General features: G+C 40.0%; 1 protein-coding gene across 5 annotated transcripts in view; it reads right to left on the bottom strand.

Annotated features, from left to right (window-relative positions):
• Positions 1 to 23,169, bottom strand: part of sgcd (sarcoglycan, delta (dystrophin-associated glycoprotein)) — a 905,470-nt gene that overhangs the window by 146,741 nt on the left and 735,560 nt on the right. For all 5 annotated transcript variants that reach the window (XM_039775688.1, XM_039775689.1, XM_039775692.1 and 2 more), the window contains one exon: positions 13,343 to 13,430. In XM_039775688.1, coding sequence (XP_039631622.1) covers positions 13,343 to 13,430 — 88 coding nt within the window. The remainder of the gene's footprint in view (positions 1 to 13,342; positions 13,431 to 23,169) is intronic.

The raw sequence follows: 23,169 nt of genomic DNA, 5'->3' as shown, positions 1-23,169 counted from the left end.
GGTATGATCTCATTTTACTGTAACCTACAACCCTTGGGCACAAATGAAAAATACTAATCTAATCTAATCTACAGTATATGAAAAGACCAAGTGTGGCATGAATGGATGTGCATTAGGATAGATCTCCCCTCTGTTTTCCTACACATTTCTGCTCAAACTCCAATGCAATGTTCTGTCACATGATATTCCTGTGATGTACTGTAACTGTGTAGGAGATGCTACACTGAGATATCCACTCTAGGAAAGAAAACATGTTACTTCGAGAAGGCCACTGATGAGGATGCTGGTAAATGTAATATGGCCATTTTCTCTGGGAATTAAAGTTTGTAGCTGAGCAGCTTATCCCCAATGGCCTGCTTGTTCACCTTTTTGGAAGCATCTAACTCACATTATCTAGTGTAATTTTTTTTTATTTTGAGCTAGAGATGGCACATTTTAACAGTAGCAGAAGCATTGTTACATGAGAAGAGTAAAGCAAAATTCTTACTTGCTTGTCCAACCAACATGCAATATGTTGCCACTCCTAACACCATCATAATTATGTAAGCTGAATATGAATAAGCAGTCTATTATAATTGCTCTATGACCACATTTATTAAAAGCTGTAAAAATAATTAAATTATAAACGCATATGTTGAACACAGAGATGGGTCAAGACTGGTAGTGAACATTTGTTAATTTATGACTATTTATTCATTGGTTCATTTTATCCCTGTATTAAGCTATTTATTAAAGAAAGTATTTTTTGTCCCAGTTTTTAGAATGATGGAAAAGCTACTTGGCTACATCTTCCAAAAATACTTAACACTATTAGTGAAAAGTTTGAACACAGACAAAAATCTTTATGTTTTGATAGAAATTGACACCTTTATATCCAGAAACAAATAAATTGAATTAAAAATACATGAAAGTCATGTTTCTAATGGCTATTATTGCTTGAAAGAACTGATTTTTAATTTATTATTCACAAATGACTGCAAAGCCTCATTTCAGCGTCTTTATCGTCAACTACCTTAGCTCATCCATAATTAGTCATTTTAAATGTTAATTGGTTGCTAGAGAAACCTTTGTAATTGCACTATAAGGGCGGAGTGGTGGCTCTGAGGCTAAGGATCTGTGCTGGTATCCAGAAGGTTGTTGGTTCGAATCCCCATCACTGCCAAAATAAATCTTACTCTGCTGGACCCTTGAGCAAGGCCCTTAACCTTCTGTTGCTCCAGGGGCGCAGTACAATGGCTGAACCCGCGCTCTGACCCCAATGGGTATGCGAAAACTAACAAATTCCTAAAACAAGAAATTGTATAAGGCAAAATAAAGAACAAAAACAAAATAAATAGATAAAATATCTGCAGAAACCTGTCATTCTGGTCACCTGGGCTGCAAAGTACTTGCATTCCTAAAGTTCAGGTCTGGGTTCAAAAAATGGCCAAAATAAAATGGCTTTACAAGAAATATCTCAGTCTATTGTATGTTTGTTTTTTTGAAGGTTCTTGCATAAAACATATTGCCAAAAAACTAAAGATTTCATACAGATGTGTCTGTTAATATCTTGAAAGAAGACTGGAAAAGGTGCAGGTGGACAACTGTACAAGAGGAGAAGACCACCAGAGTCTTTAATGTGAGAAACAAACAACTTACAGGTCCCCAGTTGACTGCTCTCTTAAATATACCAAATGCAAGTGTCGTCTACAACAGAAAAAAACGTGACTCTACGCTAACCACAAAAATGCTTTTCCAGTCATCTTCCCTCCAATGTCTGTGTCCTTTTGTTTATTCTAAACTTTTCTTTCTATTTGCCAGTTTCACCTATGACTTTTCATTTGAACCTTTCTTCATAGGCCAGTCTGTCAGACTCTTTCATATGCCTTTCCCTTCCAGGGACATTTTGAAATTATATTTATTTATTTATTTATAGATAGATAGATAGATAGATAGATAGATAGATAGATAGATAGATAGATAGATAGATAGATAGATAGATAGATAGATAGATAGATAGATAGATAGATTGTGGAAACTTGTCCCATAGGTAAGGACCAAAGGAACAGAAACAACCATTGCTCATAGTGCGCAGTTTACTTAGTTCATTCAGATTCGAGAACCTATAGTTATATGTCGTGAGTAGATCTTAGAGGTAGACAGAGGCAGTGCCATTGTGCATGAACTGCAAACAGAGTTACAATAATCAAGCTGGGATATATGAATATATACAATACTGGCTAGTCAAGGATTTAGTGAAGTGGTCCTCAACGTTTTAAAATAAATCATTCCGCAAAGGCAAAGCCGTGGAAAATGGCCAAGGGCTAAAGTCTCAAAAACATTAGAAAGCGTTTCTTCACACAAAGAAACATAAATATGTGAAATAAGGTCTGAAGTAGTGTGGTAGACAGCAGTACCTTGGGGATCTTTGAGTCTCTGAGTGATTTTTTTACCTAAGTTAGTGAACGGTCTTGGCCAAAATGGCCTGTTCTTATCTAAATTTAAATTCTTATGTTCTTACGACTTTGCATTTCATGTGGGGAACAGAGCATTTGAGACCTGCATTGCAAAAAAGATGATCTGAAAAAAAAGAGGTGAATTCATGAATGAATACAAAAAATGCAGGCGGTACCCTACGAAAAGAATTCAATTCTAAATCACTGCACTTGTACCTGTAGCTTGAGTTTATTTCGGAAGGAAAAGAAGCGCCTTTTGTCATGCAACATTACGCTACATTTATTCTTTCAAACTAAAGCTTCAGGCACTGTCACAATTGACAAAAACATGAGGAGTAAATTCAATAAACATAAGACAAAGTGCTCTTGAAACTATAATAAAGCACTCAAAGGCTTCTTATTATACATTATTCAAAAATATTCTAGCTGCTTATTATTTGTAAACAATTTATCTGAATAAATCAGTACATTTTATTATCAGTAAAACTCACTCAAAACACATTTTGAAAAATGTAGACAAAAAAGCCCATTTGAAAGGTTTGGTCATCACTAGGGATAGAAAATAAAGCAATTTAAGGTTTCAACTGACACAGTATGTTCCTTCCAGAAGTGTAAAGTAGGACTGTCAGAAGCGATTAATTGCAGAGTGGATTTAATTTGGGAGATACCATCTCAGTAAATATGCTTTAGAGTGTTTGTGCAACTAAAGTAAATTTAAAATTAAAATTGAGGAAACACTGAACCAGTGACTCTCTCGGGTTATCAAGTAGAAAACATTAAGAGTCAACACATGAAGTCTTACGAGAAGGGCTTTGTTTAAGAGTATGTCAGACTGAGACGCAATAGCTTGCCACTTTGTTTAGCTTAGACGAATTCAACACACAGAGTCAAAGTCAAGGTTAAAATCAATAAAGATTAATGAAAAGGAATCAATTTTGTTAAAAGTAAAAAAACGGTTTTATAGTTGGCAATGTATTCATATATCTGTACATACAGTGGATTCAGACCCCTTTACTTATTTTCTCTAATTTTGATGTGCTGCAGCCTTGTACTAAAATCATTTAAATTCATTTTTCCTCACATCAAACAGCTCAAAGTGTAAACAGAATGTTTGTAATTTCATTAAAATTAAATAACTGAAATATCGCATTGGCACAAGTATTCAGACCCTTTGCTATGACACTTGAAATGTATTTCAGGTACATCCCATTCTATTGATAATCATTGACCACCTGAGGTCAGCTGAATCGATTGATTGATTGACACGATAAGAAGGCACACACCTGTCTACAGAAGGATCCACAGTTGACAATGTGTATCAGAGTAAAATCCTGGTCATGAGGTTGAAGGAATTGCCTGCAGAGCTTAGAGACAGGATTGTGTTAATACACAGATCTGGGGAAGGCTATGTAAAATTCTTGCAGCATTGAACATTTCAAGAGCAGAGTGGCCTACATAGTTCTTAAATGGAAGAAGTTTCCAACAACCACAACCCATCCTTGAGCTAGCCACTCAGCTTAACTGAGAAATCGGGAGAGAATGACCATGGTAACAGAGGTAACCAAAAACTTGATGGTCACTGTAGTTGAACTCCAGAGAACCTGTGTGAAGATGGGAGGAACTTCCAGAAGGACAACCATGGCTGCAACACTCCACCGATAGGAATGGGCAGACAGGGGCCTCTCCTCAGTTAATGACACATGGAGGCCCACTTGGAGTTTGCAAAAAGACACCTGAAGGACTCTCAGATTGTGGAAAACAAGGTTCTTTGGTCTGATGAAACCACGATCAGTGTAATGTCTGGTGGAACACAGGCACTACTCATTACCTGTGTAATACTATACCAATGATGAACCATGGTATTAGCAGCATCATGTATGGGATTGCTTGTCCATGGAAGAGACTGATAAACCAGTCAGGGAAGGCTGAACAGAGCAAAGTATGGAGATATCCATAATGAAAACCTGCTGCAGAGTGCTGTGAACATCAGACTGGGCTGAAGGTTTACTTTCCATTAGAACAATAACCTAAACATAAAACAAGGACAATGCAGGAATAGTTTAGGGATATCTCTGGGAATGTCCTTGACTTTGCTCAGCTAGAGCCTGGACTTCAACCCAATTGAACATCTCTTCAGACCTGAAAATAGATGTCCACTGGCAGCCTTCATCCTACCTGAGAGAGCTTAAACGGTTCTGAAAAAACTCAATGGCAGAAAATCCCCCAATCCAGGTGTGCGAAGCTTGTTGCATCATAACGAAAATGACGGCCTTGTAATTGCTGCCAATGGTGCTTCAACTAAGTACTGAGTAAAGGGTCCGAATATGTATATCAATATTATATTTCAGGTTTCATTTTTTAAAGAAATTGAAAAAAATCCTAAATTAATACTGTATAGGGATACAATTGAGTCAGCCTGTGGCATAGCAATGGATTGTGCAAAGCACAAGACCCTATGAGTTTGGGGGGCCCACTCAGGGTCATATAGATTTAAAAAGAAAAATGAATAACTTATATCACTTGCACAGTTCATTGTGTTAATAATTCACAGTTTCAGTGACATGTTTGCACCATCACCAGGTAAGTCCAGTCCAATCCGTGATGATATTACATATTTGGCAGGCCTACAGTTTACAATAACTTAGACTTCGGGAGTTCAAAGACTCAGAGTCTAATCGGAGGCACAACATGTCCTAGTCCGCCTCACAGAGAAGTGCATATTCCCAAATCTGGCGACCTTTGGCATGCCATAGCGGAAGTGAATAGAAGAAGTTTTGAAGGATGTCATATGAATAGTGTAAATATACATTATTATCGTAAATAATTGTTACTTTTGCACTTTAATTTGATTTTAAAAGTTTTTCAAAATTTAGACTTGTAAACGGTAAATCATAGCAATTCTGTTGTTAAGTTATGGTCCTTATTAGTTGGCAAACACCAAATATTTGAACAATTTGACGCTTTTTATACTCTTGCCAGACAACCCCATGCCGGCCAGTAGCAGTGGATCCAGCAAACATTATAAGAGTGATCCTGCTAAATGTAAGGGATGCCTGCAACAGAAATTGAAAAACACTAAGCTTACCAAGATTTCTTCTTCTTCTTTTGGCTGCTCCCGTTAGGGGTTGCCACAGTGGATAATCTTCTTCCATATCTTTCTGTCCTCTGCATCTTGTTCTGTTACACCCATCACCTGCATGTCCTCTCTCACCACATCCCTAAACTTTCGCTTAGGCCTTCCTCTTTTTCTCTTCCCTGGCAGCTCTATCCTTAGCATCCTTCTCCCAATATACCCAGCATCTCTGCTCTGCACATGTCCAAACCAATGCAATCTCGTCTCTCTGACTTTGTCTCCTAACTGTCCAACCTGAGCTGACCCTCTAATGTACTTATTTCTAATCCTATCCATCTTCGTCACCCCCAACGCAAATCTTAGCATCTTTAACTCTGCCATCTTCAGCTCTTTCTCTTGCTTTCTGGCCAGTGCCACCGTCTCCAACTCATATAACATAGCTGGTCTCACTACTGTCCTGTACACCTTCCCTTTCACTCTTTCTGGTACATTTTGTGACAGATATGTACCAGAAAGAGTGAAAGGGAAGGTACAGGACTGTCACAAATCACTCCTGACAGTCTTCTCCACCCATTCCACCCTTCCTGCACTCTCTTTTTCACCTCTCTTCCACAATCCCCATTACTCTGTAGTGTTGATCCCAAGTATTTAAGCTCATCCACCTTCGCCAACTCTACTCCCTGCTTCCTCACCATTCCATTGACCTCCCTCTCATTTACATACATGTATTCTGTCTTGTTCCTACTGATCTTCATTCATCTCCTCTCCAGAGCATATCACCACCTCTCCAGGGTCTCCTCAACCTGTTCCCAACTCTTGCAACAAATCACAATGTCATCAGCAAACATTATAATCCACGGGGACTCCTGTCTAATCTCATCTGTCAACCTGTCCATCACCATTGCAAATAAAAAAGGGCTCAGAGCCAATCCCCGATGTAATCCCACCTCCAACTTGATCCCAACTCCTACCACAGACCTCACCCCTGTCATACTTCCCTCGTACATATCCTGTACAGCTCTTACAAACTTCTATGCCACTCCCGACTTCCTCATACAATACCAAAGCTTCTCTCGAAGTACCCTGTCATATGCTTTCTCCAGGTCCACAAAGACGCAATGCAACTCCTTCTGGCCTTCTCTATACTTCTCCATCAGCATCCTCAGAGCAAACATTGCATCTGTGGTGCTCTTTCTTGACATGAAACCATACTGCTGCTCACTAATCATCACCTCACTTCTTAACCTAGCTTCCACTACTCTTTCCCATAACTTCATGCTGTGGCTCATCAGTTTTATTCCCCTGTAGTTACTGTAGTCTTGCACATCACCCTTATTCTTAAATATTGGTACCAGTACACTTCTTCTGCACTCCTCAGGCATCCTCTCACTTTCCAAGATTCCATTAAATAATCTGGTTAAAAACTCCACTGCCATCTCTCCTAGACACCTCCATGCTTCCATAGGTATGTCATCTGGACCAACGGCCTTTCCATTCTTCATCCTCTTCATAGCTTTCCTTACTTCCTCCTTGCTAATCCATTGCACTTCCTGATTCACTACCTCCACATCATCCAACCTCTTCTCTCTCTTGTTCTCTTCATTCACCAGCCTCTAAAAGCACTCATTCCATCTGCTCAACACACTCTCATCACTTGTGACGTTTCCATCTTAATCCTTTATCACCCTAACCTGCTGCACATCTTTCCCAGCTCGGTCCCTCTGTCTAGCCAATCGGTACAGGTTATTTTTTCCCTCCTTACTGTGCAACCTCTCATACAACTCATCATACACCTTCTCTTTAGCCTTCGCCACCTCTCTCTTCACCTTGAGCCTCCTCTCCTTGTACACTTGTCTACTTTCTGCCTCTCTCTGACTATCCCTCTTCTTCTTTGCCACCCTCTTCTTCTGTATACTCTCCTGTATTTCTTCATTCCACCACCAGGTTTCATTTTCCTCCTTCCTCTTTCCAGATGTCACGTCAAGCACCCTTCTTTCTGTCACCCTTACTACATCTGCTGTAGTTTCCCAGCTGTCTGGTAACTCTTCATTGCCACGCAGTGCCTGTCTCACCTCCTCCCTAAACTCAACCTTGCAGTCTTCCTTTTTCACTATTGGATCCTTGGCTCGTCCCTCACTCTCCTCCTCTTCTTGATCTGCAATGTCATCCTACAGACCACCATCCTATGCTGCTTAACTACACTTTCCCCTGCCACCACTTTGCAGTCTTCAATCTCCTTCAGACCGACTCTTCTGCATAGGATGTAATCTACCAAGATTTCTACTCTTCTCAAAACTGAGCAAGGGCCAGCAGTGGTAACTGAGAATGCTGATGCTGGTGAATCATCGCAACGGTCACAAGCAGGTTATGCAGACAATGCAGTGAGTGAAATGGTTGCAACTATCGAGTCTGGAAGTAGCAATACAAAGGCTTCATATCAGGTGCTATCTGCTAAAACCGTTAAAAATGGAGAAACCACTGAAGACAAACACGCAATATATATAACAAAGCAATCTCCCACCAACAAGGCAAATTTCTTGGAACCATTGACACCTCACTTTATGATGTCCATTTTCTCAAAACTTGTGTAAAGCATGTCGATTGTGTAATAATATCCTGTCAGCCGGTGTTGTCATTTTAATTTGTTGCAAATTGAAATTGCTTCATTTTATAGCACAGGACAGTTTCTACTTTCTAGTTTACATTTTAATCATCTTCCTTCAAAAAGTTGCTTTGGAAAAGCAAGCAGGTCCGCATCTTACATCTATTTATGTACTACTACTACTATTACTACCCCCACCTTCCACATTCCATTCCCACAATTTGCTTTTTTTTGCTAACTTACAGCAGCTGTAATAAAGTGATTAAAACGTTATTACAAATTCCATTTAGAGAGCCGGTTTGTTTGTCACCAGCGTGTGATCTGTTAGTGTTGCAGACACCACTGCCCAGCCAGCCCCTAGGATCTAGTTGTGAATAATTTACTAACAGTTATGGCAGACAGGAGGGGCCCACCTCAGGGCGCCACACAGGGGCCTTCAGCCAGCTAGCTATGCACAAGGCTGCAACATAATCGGGTAAAAAAAAACTAAAAGGATCTGAATACTTTCTAAATCCACTGTTAAATGAACCTCTTTGCTCCTATGATCTTCTATGTTCTCAACTGAAACGGTGGACACATGACCTAGTAACATATTCATCAGCTTAAACACAACAAAAAAAAACCCATTTGCCAGACTACAAAATGATCCTCCCAAATACTTTTCAGTCCTTAATTAGTGCTGTGATACCAGTGTTTCAATCCATTCATCCATTATCCAACCCACTATATCCTAACTACAGGGTCACAGGGGTCTGCTGGAGCCAATCCCAGCTAACTAAGGGCGCAAGGCAGGAAACAAACCCCGGGCAGGACGCCAGCCCACCACAGGGCATGAACACACACACACACATACACACACACCAAGCACACACTTGGGACAATTTAGGATAGCCAGTCCACCTAACCTGCATGTCTTTTGATAGAGGGAGAAAACCTCAGCACCCGGTGGAAACACACGCAGACATGGGGAGAACATGCAAACTCCATGCAGGGAGGACCCGGGAACCAATGTTTTAATTGTGAATTTAAATTATTTATTGCTGTTATGTCCATTCCATTTATAACATTCTTCATGTCTAACGATCACAATGAAAGGGACTATACAATACAGAAAATACAAATGGAAGATTATTTGAAACAAATGAATTCCACCCCATGGAGCCTCTTTTTCTCTGCATTTTTCGCTCAAACATTACATCTGGAAGTCTCCCCTCTTCCTTCCTTCTCCTCCTAGTATTTCTAATAATGTCAGCCCTCATCCTCTGATGTATAACAGGGTCACTCTTGGAGTCAGTGTCTGATGTCAGCATGAAACATTAAAGCCAAATACAGTCTGTCCCTCGAGGTCCAGCACTGAGGACTGTTACATGAAAGGGTAAAAAAACGGAATAAAAAAAAAAATAGCCCCACTATATAAAAGTAAATAATTGACAACACTGAGTCGGCTCTAGCTGTAAACAACCCTGCAGTCTATATGCTGTCAGGGATGCCAGGGGCAACGACCCAGCCGGGATGCCGTGAGGGACTGGAAGAGGGTCAAAGCCCACTCTGGATTACGTGGGGGCCGCCTTCCTGGTTGTTCTGGGGGCCACGGGTACAGGGCATGGAAGCTCCACTCTGTAGGGGCCCGTGGTCACTGCCAGGAGGCGCCCCAATGCCTTGGGGACCTGTTACCCCAGCACTTCCGCCACACCAGGAAGTGCTGCGGGGAAGATTTAGGACGGCACCTGGAGAGCTGCCGGAAAGACAGCCGGCACTTCCGCCACGCTGGGGCGTGGCCAAGGGAGGAATGCCGGGAACACCTGGGGCTCATCCGGGAACTGGATAAAAGGGGCCGTCTGCCTTCATTCGAGGCTAGAGTCGGGTGGAAGAAGGACAAGGCAAGAAAGGAGAGTGGAGGCGGCCCGTGAAGAAGGCATTTGTGGCCAGGACTGTAATTGTTGGGGTTTGTGCACTTTATTCTGGGTCTGAGTGACCAAATTAATTGTAAATAATGTATATAATAAACGTGTGGTGGTGAAAAACAACATGTCCGCCTGTTTGTGTCCGGGTTGGCTCCACAATGCTTACATTTTGTGGGAACAGTTTCAGGGTATCCTTTAGGATCACCAGTGGCTTATATTATATGCAATATCACGTTAATACAAATTATATGGTTTTCTTGAAATAATCACTTTAAATTTCACTTTCTGTTTGCTTTTTCACTTTACAAATGAAGTTGCTTAACAAAGTAAGGAAAAAACACAATATGTAACAATCGCATTTTCATAGGTGTGGGATGCATCCTACAATTCTGGCAGCTTACAACACTCACTGAATGTTTTTATTTTACCACCAAATCAAAACTACATACCTAAAAAATTACCTTCTAAATGAGTTCATCATCTGATAAAACTCACTTGTTGTGTCAGGGAATCACTGCTGTGAACCTGACTTGCTTATATGACATACAGTATATTGTGGGCTGCCCAGCTCAAAAGGAAAATTAATTTGCATGGAGCAAAATTTACATACGTATATGCAGTGCCTAAGAGAAGTATTCATCCCATTAACAATTTCCGTATTTTGTTGTGGGACAACATTGAATCACGGTGGATTTAATTTGGCTATTTTGACACTGATCAACAGAAAAGGTCATTTTAATATCAAAGTAAAAATAGGACCTCTGTAAAGTGATCTGCAATAATTACAAATACAAAACCCAAAACAATCTATCCCATAACTATTCATGTCTTAGCATGTTGCACCTAAATCCTTACTGGTGCAGCCAATAGGTTTAGGTTTCAGTATGGTGGACTAACTGACACAATGAAGACAAAACAACACTCCAAAACACTATTTGAAAAGGTGATTGACAAGCAAAAGTCAGGGGATGGGGATACGAACATATCCAAGTCACTGAATATCCCTTCGAATTCAGTTACATCAACTATTATGAAATTGAAAGAATATGGCACAGACGTAAATTTGCCTACAGTTGGCTGTCCACAAAAACAGAGTGATTGTGCCAGAAGAAGACTAGTGAGGTTGGCCACCGAGATACCTCTGAGAACTCTGAAGGAGTCATAGGCTACAGCTGATCAAATTGGAGAGACTGTGCAGAAAACAACAGTGCCTGTCACAGCTTTATGGAAGAGTGGCAAAGAGAAACCCACAGTTAAATAAAAACACACAAGATCTTGGCCAGATTTTGTCACACGACACATGAGCTGATAGAAGGTTCTATGGTGTAATAAGACCAAAATTGAGCTTTTTGGCCCTAAACAACACATTTAGCATAAGCCACACAAACATACCATCCCCATTGTGAAGCATGGTCAAGGCAGCGTCATTCAGCAGGAATGCTTTCTGCAGCAGACCCTGGAAGGCTTATGAGGGAATGCAGCAAAATAAGGGAAATCTTAGAGGAAAACCTGCAACAGTCTGCAAGAAACCTGCAACTTGGGAAAAGATTTAATTCCTAGCAAGACAATGGCCCCATGCAGAAAACCAAACCTACACAAGAATGGCTTTTAAACAACAAGAGTGGCTGTGTCAGAGTCCAGATCTCTTAGTGGCTAGACTTGACAAAGGCTGTTCAATCACGATCACCATGTGACCTGACAGAGCCTGAGCAGTTTATTAAAGAATGTGTAAAAATGCCAGTGTGTCCAGATGTGCAAAGCTGACAGAAAGAGAGAGACCCTTGCACACAGATTTAAGGTGGTCTTTGCTTCCAAGGATCCATCTACTAAACACATCCATGAATCGGTAAAGCCTACAGCATTGTGGAGGACCTCTCCCAACTGTCCTGCGGTCTCCTGGTCCCACATCCATCTGGCAGAAGGTACTGTAGCATTGACACCCGTTCTGCCAGGTTCTGCGAAAGCTTTTACCCTTTGACTGTCCAGACTCTGAACTCTGTGCTGTCCTCCTGCCCTCACATTTACTCTTAGTAGTTTATTTATATGCAGTACATTTGTTACATTTGCTACTACTGCTTTTATATTATTAGCTGTTGTTTTTATTCATTTGTTACTATCAATTTTAGTTATTTGCGATCTACTCATTTACCTATCATTTATTCATTTATTTATCTTTTTATAGTATATCATAGAATTGTTCTTTACATGTCTTACACTTGTCCTGTGTTTATGTATAAGTTGCACTGCATCCTGGGATACGGTATGTACCTCAGCATGCTACAATACAGCGTATGAATGTGCAAGTCACTTGCCTTGACTTAAGCGATTTATTTATTTATTTTTTTAAATTGTCATGAATTAAATCATATTGCAGAGATCTGCCTTTCATTTTAACATTAAAGAGTTTTCTGTTAAATTAAATTGTATGTGATTCATGTTGTATAACAATAAATGTAAAAACCTCCAAGAGAGTAAATACTTTTAACAGGCTCTGCAAAGACAAATATGATATATACTGTACTACAAATATGTAGTTACAAAAGAAGGAAACTTTTCTTATAACTGTAATGACATCCCTATGTGTTATACTTATATTTATCACATTTAGAATCAAAGACATTATCAAAGCATTCTGAAGTAATGTGCTTTATTATTAATAATAAATCCATTCACTTTGTCACCATCTTATGTGAAAGTTTAATTAGACTGCTTTCCTATTTGAGACCCATTGGTCAGGTGGGCTGCTCAGTCCTTCCCAATGTGCAAATATTGTACAAAGTCGTATTAAATTATGTGAATTTCCCCTTGGGATTAATAAAGTATCTATCTATCTATCTATCTATCTATCTATCTATCTATCTATCTATCTATCTATCTATCTATCTATCTATCTATCTATCTATCTATCTATCTATCTATCTATCTATCTATCTATCTATCTATCTATCTATCTATCTATCTATCTATCTATCTATCTAAATATATTTTTTGCTTTTTTACACCTGAATGAAGCAACTCATGTGTGTTTTTTTTTCTTTAGCATGCCTAAAGACCCCTGTCTGTTAACCAGACGAGACATTTAAACTAAATACCATTAACATTCGTTCTTACACTTATAGTAATATAACACAGGAGATTGAAACATGTTATAATTACAAAAAAATCAATTCATTGATTCCTCTTGTTCCAGTATGATACACAATATCTGTGCTGTCTCAAAATGCAATACAAGAGAGTGTTATAGTCATATTATTTGCAGTCTTGTCCTCTGGGTTGCACCCTGAATGTGCCCTAGCTAACAGCAAAACAAACGTCTTGGCCTTCTTACCTGCGACTACCCTCGTAGCAGCCTTGTTTTGACCATTAAGAATGTTGATAGTTATGTTTTTGGATGACTGAAGGAGAAGTGGACTACCCTGTGGGGAAAAAAAGACCAAAAATAAAAGTATCAGAAAAAATGTTGAGGCAAAACCAGCAATTGTTTACACACAGCATATGAATGCTTACAAACACAAAAATCAATTATTGTGCTATCACAGAATTGCTCACAGTAGCCAACTAGTTGTATTAGTAGTGTGTGTTGTATTGTCATGCATTCAGAATACTGTGAAATTTTATGCCCAACCTTGTGAGGAAACACATTACCTTGTATTGCTATTTAAAATGAACATGTATGTGGTCAATGGCCAATTTACACTCCTGTCAATGTTAATGTGTACAGTAAAAAATTTACAACAAAGTCCACCATGTTCTTTTGAGTTTATAAAGAGCCAGCAGTTGCAAAGTTGATTAGTTTCTAGTATGTGACAGCACACAATATTTGTTCCCTGGGTTATTATATAAGAACATAAGAAATTTGACAAATGAGAGGAGGCTGTTTAGTACATCAGGCTTATTTGTTTAGCTAATAACCAAGCTGTTCCACTATTTTATCCAGGCATTTCTTAAAGGTTGTCAAGGTTTCTGCTTCAACTGCATTTCTTGGTAGCTTGTTCCAGATATGCACAACTCTTTGCATAAAGAAGTCATTCTTGGCTTTTGTCCTAAATGCACTTTTCCCTTAATTTCCACTGCAGCCCTAGAGTATATTATTCACTGTTAAATTGAAAGAATTCTGCCAGATCTACTTTATCGATGCCTTGAGAATTGTTAAGTCTAAGATTAGGCCCCCACAGAGTCTCCTCAGCTCGGGCCTACGCAAATTTAATTCTCAGAGTCTAGTGGAGTCCTTAAGTCCTGGGATACGCTTGGTTGGCCTCCTCTGCACAGCGTCATGCGCTGCTATGTCTTTCTAGTAGTGACCAGAATTGCACACAATACTCCAGATGTTGAAATGCACTTGGAGATTCGTTCTCGCCCAGTCAACGTGTATCAGAAGCAAGCCACTGTAATACAGCCCAGTGATGGAAACTTGTAATTTAGGAAAAGATTGAGCAATACATAGCAAGGACAGGAGCTTTACTGAACAAGCAGCATGGCTTCAGATTAGTGTGGTTGTGTTTTACTAACGTGCTGGAATTGTATGAGAAAGCAACAAAAGGATATAATCAGAGTGGTGCATATGATATTATTTATCTTGACTTTCAGAAAGCATTTGATAAATCACCACATATGAGGTTGTGCATCAAACTAAAAGAAGCGGGAATTCAGGGTGTTGTGTGCTGAAGGGTGAAAAAGTGGCTTAGACACAGGGAGCTGAGGGTTATGGTGCAAGGAACCTCATCAGAAAATTGCTGATATTAAGAGTGCTGTCCCTCAAGGGTCACTTCTAGGGCTGCTGCTATTTTTAATATATTGTTACACTTGTGTCACAGAGGTGCACAGGAGCCTGGAAAAGGGATCAGATTTCCAAGGTACAAAATCTTTATTGCTGAACTGGCAGGTACAGACACAAGACTTTATTCAGAAGGTGATAGTCAACAGCAGAAAAGCACACAGGTTGCAACTGTCAAACATGGTAGTCCAGCTCCCCTCTCCAGGTCAAAAAAACACAAAGTCTTCTTCATCAATCAGATTCAGCGGCTCGGAAGCAGTGACTGGGGCAGACGCAATCTGACGAAGAGAGGACAGGAGAGTGAGCCGTTAGGTTGACCGGAGCTCATTTTTTTCATTTTTCTAAACCTCTTGTGAAAAGCATGTTGCACGGTAAGCCTGCAAACCTGCAGCTGTTCCCACAAAGGGGACAGGTAAGAGTGTGTTTGGTTCTTATTGAAATACTGTTTAAGATGGAGCTTCTGAAGGGCAGCTGTGTTTCTTTGCCATAGGTTTACTGTTTAACAGAGAGACAATTCACACTTAAGAACATAAGAGCGTGCAGCTGCGGGGCCATGAGGGAGGAAAAAACTAAACTGCACATGAGCGGTCGCCGATATTGACAAATAACTGGCAGCAGCACTAGTCACAATATATTAATAATTTGGGTAGGAATATAAATAACAAGCTGGTTAAGTTTCCAGATGATGCCAGGCCAAGTGAACTGGCAGACAATCTAGAATTCATTGACTCAATTTTAAGGACTTGGACAGCATACAGGCTTGGGTAGATTTGTGGCAGATGAAATTTAATGTAAGTAAATGTAAAATATTACACATAGAAAGCAAAAATATTAGATTTGAATACACAACGGGAGGTCTGAAAATTGAAAGAACACCTAATGAGAAGGGTTTAGGAGTCCTGGTGGACTTGTCACTATCAACTTCCAGACAGTGTTCAGGAGCCATTAAGAAGGCAAACAGAATGTCAGGTTACAATAGTCCACTGGTGTGTGGAGTACAAGTGCTGAAGTGCTATAATGCACTTGTCAGGCCTCATCTGGATTACTGCCCACAGTTTTGGTCTCCAGGCTACAAAAAAGACTTAGAAGTGCTAGAAAAAGTCCAGAGAAGTGCGACTCGTTTGATTCCAGGACTACAGGGGCTGAGTTAATAGGAAAGATTTAAAGAGCAGAGATTTTTCAGTTTAAACAAATGAAGATGAAGAGGAAAGATGATTGCAGTGTCTTAAATTATGAAGGGAATTAGTCCAGTGGATCGAGACTCTTATTTTAAAATGAGTTCAACAAGAACACAGGGACACAGTTGGAAAGTTGTTAAGGGTAAATTTCCCACACACATTAAGAAGTTTATTTTCACACAGAGAACCACAGACGAATGGAGTAAATTACCAAGTAGTGTGCTAGACAGTAGAACTTTAGAGGCCTTCAAAACACAAGTTGATGTTATTTTGGACGAATTATGTGGATAGTACTGACAAGCTTTGCTGGCCTGATTGGCCGTCTTTGTTTAGATTGTTCTAACGTTCTAAATCACCAAAACAAAGACTCTTCCCCATCACGCAGCAGCCCATTTTGCTTGCACCGTGGACACCCTATTAGACACATATTTAGTTTTAATACCCATAAATACTGTAGAGACACATCCATTTAAGAAAATGTAGTCCTTTACAGCGACAGCAGATTTTATTGCAAAGACACTAGCATCTTATTCGGATTGATTTTCCTGTTTTCTGTTAGAAGGAATCATTGCACATTAAATATAATTTATACTGCGCTAAATACAAAATACATGCATGCCATGTATCATTGGAAAATAAATGAAGATATCCCTTTGAAAATAAATGTTCTGTGTTACCACAGTGGACTCATTCATTAATGGAGTTCTTTCAGAGGAAACTATGCTTTATAGCAGGTCATACCTTTCCCTGAGTGATAAAATAAAAACTGCATTACAGCATTTATGTAAAATAAGTGCTTTCATCTCAGCATCACGGCATTCATCAGGTTTTTCTTGTACTACTTGTACTGAGAACTCATGTGCAGCCCCTTTTATTTTAATGAAAGCATGGTAAAATTCCATCCATTCATCTTGGCTATGAGGGCCAGAAAGGGTACGTGCATATATATACTCACACATCCACTTGACCAATTAATATACAGGTGTTCCCTGGAGTGAGATTCCGATCCAAGGCTTTGGGACTGATGAGGCAGCACTGTAAATCTGTGTTGCCCTATACAGTATTTATTATAAGTCTACTATTAATGATATTAAACTTTACAGCTATAAGTTCAATAAAAGAAACATATGCATACTGCAGTAATTCTGATGCTCCAATGGCATGTAAAGAGACCCGTAAGTGTTCAAAAGTCCTTTAACATAACATTGATCTATCTGATCTACCTGTAATATTTTACACTCACCGGCCACTTTATTAGGTACACCTGTTCAGCTCCTTGTTAAAGGAAATATCTAATCAGCCAATCACATGGCAGCAACTCAATGCATTTCGGCATGTAGATATTGTCAAGTCAACCTGCTGAAGTTTAAACCAGGCAACAGAATGGGGAAGAAAAGTGGTTTGAGTGACATTAAATGTGGTATGGTTGTTGGTGCCAGAAAGGCTGGTCTGAGTATTTCAGAAACTGCTAAACTACTGGGATATGCATGCAAAACCATCTTTAGGGTTTACAGAGAATGGTCCAAAAAAGGGAAAATATCCAGTGAGTGGCACCTCCCTGGGCAAAAATGCCTTGTTGATGCCAGACGTCAGAGGAGAATGGCCTTATTGGTTTGAGCTGACAAAAAGGGAATAGTAACTCAAATATCCACTCGCTACAACCGAGGTATGCAGAAGAGTATCTCTTAATGCACAACATGTCAAACCTTGGAACAGATTGTCTAGAGCAGCAGGAGACCACACCGGGTGCCATTCCTGTCAGCTAAAAACACGGAAATTAGACAAGTTCTCTATTTCTGCTGTGACATTTGGATGGTAGTGTCAGAATTTGGCATCAACAGCATGAAAGCAAAGATCCATCCTGCCTTGTATCAACGTTTCAGGGTGCTGGTTTTGATGGCGTAATACTGTGGGGGATATTTTCTTGGCATATTTTGGTTCCCTTCATAGCAATTTACCATCGTTTAAACGCAACATTCCACCTAAGTAAGTATACCCATTTTCTGATGGCTCCTTCCAGCAGGATAACGCCCCATGTCACAAAGCTAAAATCATCTGAAACTGGTTTCTTAAACATGACAATGAGTTTTCTGCAGTCAAACGGCCTCCACAGTCACCAGATCTCAATCCAACAGAGCAACTTTGGGATATGGTGGAATGGGAGATTTGCATCATGGATGTGCAGCTGACAAATCTGTAGCAACTGCATGATGCTATCATGTCAATATCGACCAAAATCCCTGAGCAATGTTTCCAGCACCTTGTTGACTCTGTGCCACAAAGAATTATGGTAGTTCTGAAGGCAAAAGGAGATCCAACCCGGTACTAGCAAGGCTTGCGTAATAAAGTGACCAGTGAGTGTATATATGAATGACTGTAATACACAGTAATGACAAACATTCATGGACACCTGACCTTCACACCTATATGAGCTTGCTGGGCAGCCCATTCCAAAACTGTTTGGAGTTGCCTTTATTTGTTGATATAATAGCCTTCACTCTTCTGTGAAGTCTGTTTGTCTATGGGAATTAGTTTCCATTCAGTCAAAAGAGCATTTGTAATGTCGGGTACTGATGTAAGATAAGAAGCACTGACTCGCAAACTGTGTTCCAATTCATCCCAAATGTGTTCAATAAGGTGGAGGCCAGGACTCTGAGCAGGGTACTCGAGTTTCTCCATGTCCTTATGGTCCTGGCTTTGTGCACAGGGGCCCAATCCTGCTGAAACAGGAGCTGTTGCCAGAAAACTGGAAGCATACAATTGTCTAAAATGTCTTTGTATGCTGCAACATTAACAGTACCCTTCACTAGGACCGAGGAGTCTAGAGTACACTTTGAAAACCAGCCCCAGACCATTATCCTTCCTTCATCAAGCTTTACAGTAGACACTATGCAGTCCAGAAGGCTTGCCAAGCTCAGATTCTTTGATCAGACTGCCAGATAGTGAAGTGTGATTCATCATCCAGAGAACACATTTTCACTGCTCCACAGTCCAATGGTGGTGTACTTAACACCATTCCAACCAACACTTGGCACTGCACTTAGTGATGTTAGGCTTGTGTGCAGCTGATCAGTCATGAAAATCCATTTCATAAAGCTCATGAACTTGATCCAGTGGCAGTTTGGATCTCGGTTGTGAGCGGTACCACAGAATATAAGCACTTTTCACAGGATATGAATTTCCTAATTCAGCAGGCCCCCTGAGTGTTTACATTGTGTATCACTTAATGGCTGAGCTGTTGTTGGTCCTAGACTCTTACATGTCACAATGATCACACTTACAGTTGACCGAGGCAGATCTAGCAGAGGAGTAATTTCATATGCTGACTTGTGGCTAAGGTGGAATCCTATGCCATATTTAAAATCACTGAACTCCTCAGTACAATCCATTCTACTGCCCATGTTTGTTGCCCATGGGAAGTGTGTGGCTATGTGCTTCGATTTATGCACCTGTTAACAATGAAAGACGTGAACTCGGTCATTTCCACATTTTTGTGACCGTATCGTAAATATTGATACTTAAACACATTTGCTGTGGTCTTTCATGTTATCATTTTTTGCTAATCTGTTGCACCTCCCTATATGTGTACTTTTCTATGTCAGAGATACTTAACTCTTTCAGGGCTGATGCCCTATTGTTAAAAGGAAGAGTTGACGATGGTAATCAACTGTACACTGTAAAAAAAACAACTGTTATGTTTTAGTTGGACTCTCGTTGCTAGAAGGAAAGTTAGCTTCATTGGTGTGACCAAGATTTCCTGTGGTTGTGTGAGTAGCAAGGCATAAATAGCAGCAAAAATGGCACTGACATCTGGTGAGAGATCAAAGTGATTGCATAAAGCAAACTACTGCGTGGATGACATTTTGCCTATTATCTCTGAACTGAACTATGATTTGTCAGGCTCTGATTTTGATACAAGTGATCCAAAATGAATGTGAGGTTCCAGCTTCAGTTGACTGGTCCCCAGCTTATCACGGTGCTAATCAGGTTCATGTAGCTGATACACCTATGGCAATGTTCGCCATGGAGGAGTGCCATTTAACAATGATAAGAGGTAGAAACTAGATTGCAATGCACTGCAACCGTGATCACTGCTTCTGCCCCAGCCACGTGAAGACAGCTTGGCAGCAAGCCTGCCACACATTCTTGTCAAAGTGACTGCAGCATCCAGCAACAGACGTTTTATCTTGATTTCTGTGTGAAACCATTGATTTTCAGCTGTTTTTTGAAAAAATATTCAGCCTTCAAAGAGTTAAAGAGCGGACAATTGGATAGCAGAAAACTAAAGTACATAATCATTTCCGAAGGCCTTCTTAGGAATTAGATTTCAGTGAAAGGTGTTGAACTGGATGGGATGGAGTGTCCTGAAACATTCTATCCTCTGAAGGAGAGCTACTGTATACTGTTAACATGTCAGGAATGGACTGGATCTTCTAGTCCAACATATCTGTGGCTATTGCAAAGCAGTACCTTTATGTTACAAGATGGAGGGGCAGGGGACAAACATTGAGGAAGCACAGATTGCACTTTGCTCGAGTAAAGATCACCCCTTATTAAGTGTATTGTGCTTTCTTAGTAGTATCTTTTGACCTTGTTCTTTATTTTTGGATTGCAGTTTGATTTCAGTTTATAATTTCATTCCAGGTTTTTAACTCTTTCAGGTATAAGTACTTTTTTTTTTTCTTTTTGTCCCAAGGCTGAATATTTTTCCAAAAGGCTCCATTTTCTAAAAAGCACATAAAAGCAGTAGTTTCACACATAAATCAACATAAAATACTTATTTATGACAAATGCTTTATATTCCATGAGCCTCTACAGTATGTAAATTCACATACTTATTATATACCTGTTTGTCTCGTCACTCATAAGCTAAAAGGCACTTTCTGGAAAAAAAACAGTTTGAAGTAGTCAAATAGCTGGTAAACCGTAGTGCCCACTAGCAGGACATGTCGTTTGATGAACTCCAGTAGCCAGCTGACCTCCCACGGATCTATGTCTGTAGTCCTGTAGTAATCCCAGGCGAACGCTGCCCTAGGCATGTCAGCCACACGAACGTGTTAAGCACTATGATCAGCTGGGGGCTGATCAGCTGATGCAGGCACCTGTCTTTTGTTTTTGATTTCCATATTGCTTGCATCAAAATCAGAGTCTGATAAGTGTCTGTGTAGTCCTCCCAGGCAAACGCTGCTGGCATCAGCATCATGATCTGCTGGGGACCGATCAGTTGGTGAAGGTACCTGTCTTCCTTTTTTGATCTCCAGATTACTTGCATCAAAATCGAAGTTCAATATGTCAGAGTCTGATTCAGCAATATAATGCAAAAAATAAGTAAATAATACATAAGGAGTACACTACTTACATGCACGCAGGGATTAGATTTCAAGTCAATGAGTCTAACATTACTCTTAGCAAAAAGTCTACCTATAACGTAATGTTTGTTTTGTCAGCGTTTACAGCTGATTGTCGTCCTCTACCCCTGATGTCGACTTTTACCAACATCAGCCCTCAGGGTTACATGTCGACAAACATCGGCAATTGCCCTAAAAGAGTTAAACTATGGTTCTTTTAATTTGGCCATATACGTTTTTTGCTATCTTGTCTATGATTGCCAGTCTGTCTCTGTTTAGATTATGAATGTCTGTAGTTAAACTATGATAACCTTACCAACATGCTTCTTCAGTTGTTTGCTCTGACCCTCAATTTAAAATCGGTGTCCTTGGTCATGTGCTTTGTATGTAGCACATGTCATGTAGTCATCTCCAGAACCTATCTTACCTCTAGAAGACTTGGAGTCAGAGAGAATATTTTGTGTCCCCTCTCTCCTCTGTTTGTTCAATCTCAGAATGAGACAAGTAAGGATTTTAATGATAAAGGATTGGAAATCAGAGCAAGATGCAGAAGACAGGACGATATGGAAGAAGATGATCCGCTGTGGCAACCCATAATGGGAGCAGCCAAAAGAAGAAGAAGATTGGAAGATAAGACATAGTCAATATTGAGTCAAAGTTGTTGCTGAGAAAAGTCCAACTGATTTGCTTTTAAGTTTAAAAGCGCTTACCAAAAACCAAACTTCCTAACACACAAAGCTTAGTTACAACATTGGAATAGCTGCATACTAAAGATTTGCACACCAACACTATAGTTATCCTTAGCAACTGCCGACACGGCCACTCTAAAATGGCAGCCCCTCCTAACAAAACAAAATGGTGCTGTGGAGTAAATGCTAAATAAATGTAAAATTTTCAAGTCCATTTCTAGAAAAGAAAATGAATGTCAGATTCAAATTCCTTTGGTTAACAAAATGTATATAATTCCAAGAACAACCCTAGGAATGCAAAACAAAAATAAAGAAAAATGTTAATCATAATAATGTTGGTGTAACCAGTTGGCAAATACCTAACATAAAAGGCTTTAGCAGATCAAGTCACCAAGACATATGATTTTGACATATTGGGTTGATTGCATAGTATATGGGTTGTGAGAGATGGTCGGCAGCTCAGCCTGGGACTGGGAGTTCGGTTTCTCAGCCCTGTTGGGTGCCACCAGGGGGAGCTGAGAAAGGACCTGAGTCATGCTTCCCTTGTAACCTGGAAGTATTAATGGATTATGACAACGGAACCTCCAAAGTATTTCTGGGCTGATTAAAACCTAAATTCTCCGTCTGACCTGGAAGTGCTGGGAAATCACGTGGGAGGAGGAGCAGAAGCACTTTGGCGTCGAGAAGTATATAAAGGATGGCTGAAGACCCAGAAAACGAGCCAGAGTCAGGTGGAGGAGGACAAAGCTTGCTGGGAGGTGTGGAGGAGAGAATTGAGAGTATTATGGTGACTTGTGAATTACTTGCCTGTGTTATTGTGGATGTGGTGCTTTGTGGGCACTATTATTGAGAAGAAAGTAATTAAATATCTTCTTAGTGCTTTTACTTTGTGCCCTGAGCGTCTATCTGCTGGGGTAAAAGGAGCAACAACGAACCCTAGCATCTTACAGGGTCAAATAATATTATGTCTCCTACGTGAATACATAGAAAAAAAAATATGAAGTCATAAAATGTTCCACTCTGTTGCCAGTTTTCAATTGTAACATGGACACACAGTACAAAAGCAGCACACTGAATAAACATTCTTAGTAGACATACAAAGCTGATCTAGAAAAAGACGCAAACACACAGCTTCCCTACTTATTCAGAGGTGAGTGCATGCCTAT

Source organism: Polypterus senegalus, chromosome 13 (assembly GCF_016835505.1).
Source record: "Polypterus senegalus isolate Bchr_013 chromosome 13, ASM1683550v1, whole genome shotgun sequence".
NCBI lineage: Eukaryota > Metazoa > Chordata > Cladistia > Polypteriformes > Polypteridae > Polypterus > Polypterus senegalus.
The sequence above is the reverse complement of the archived record's forward strand: the minus strand, read 5'-3'. Positions and strand labels throughout refer to the sequence as shown.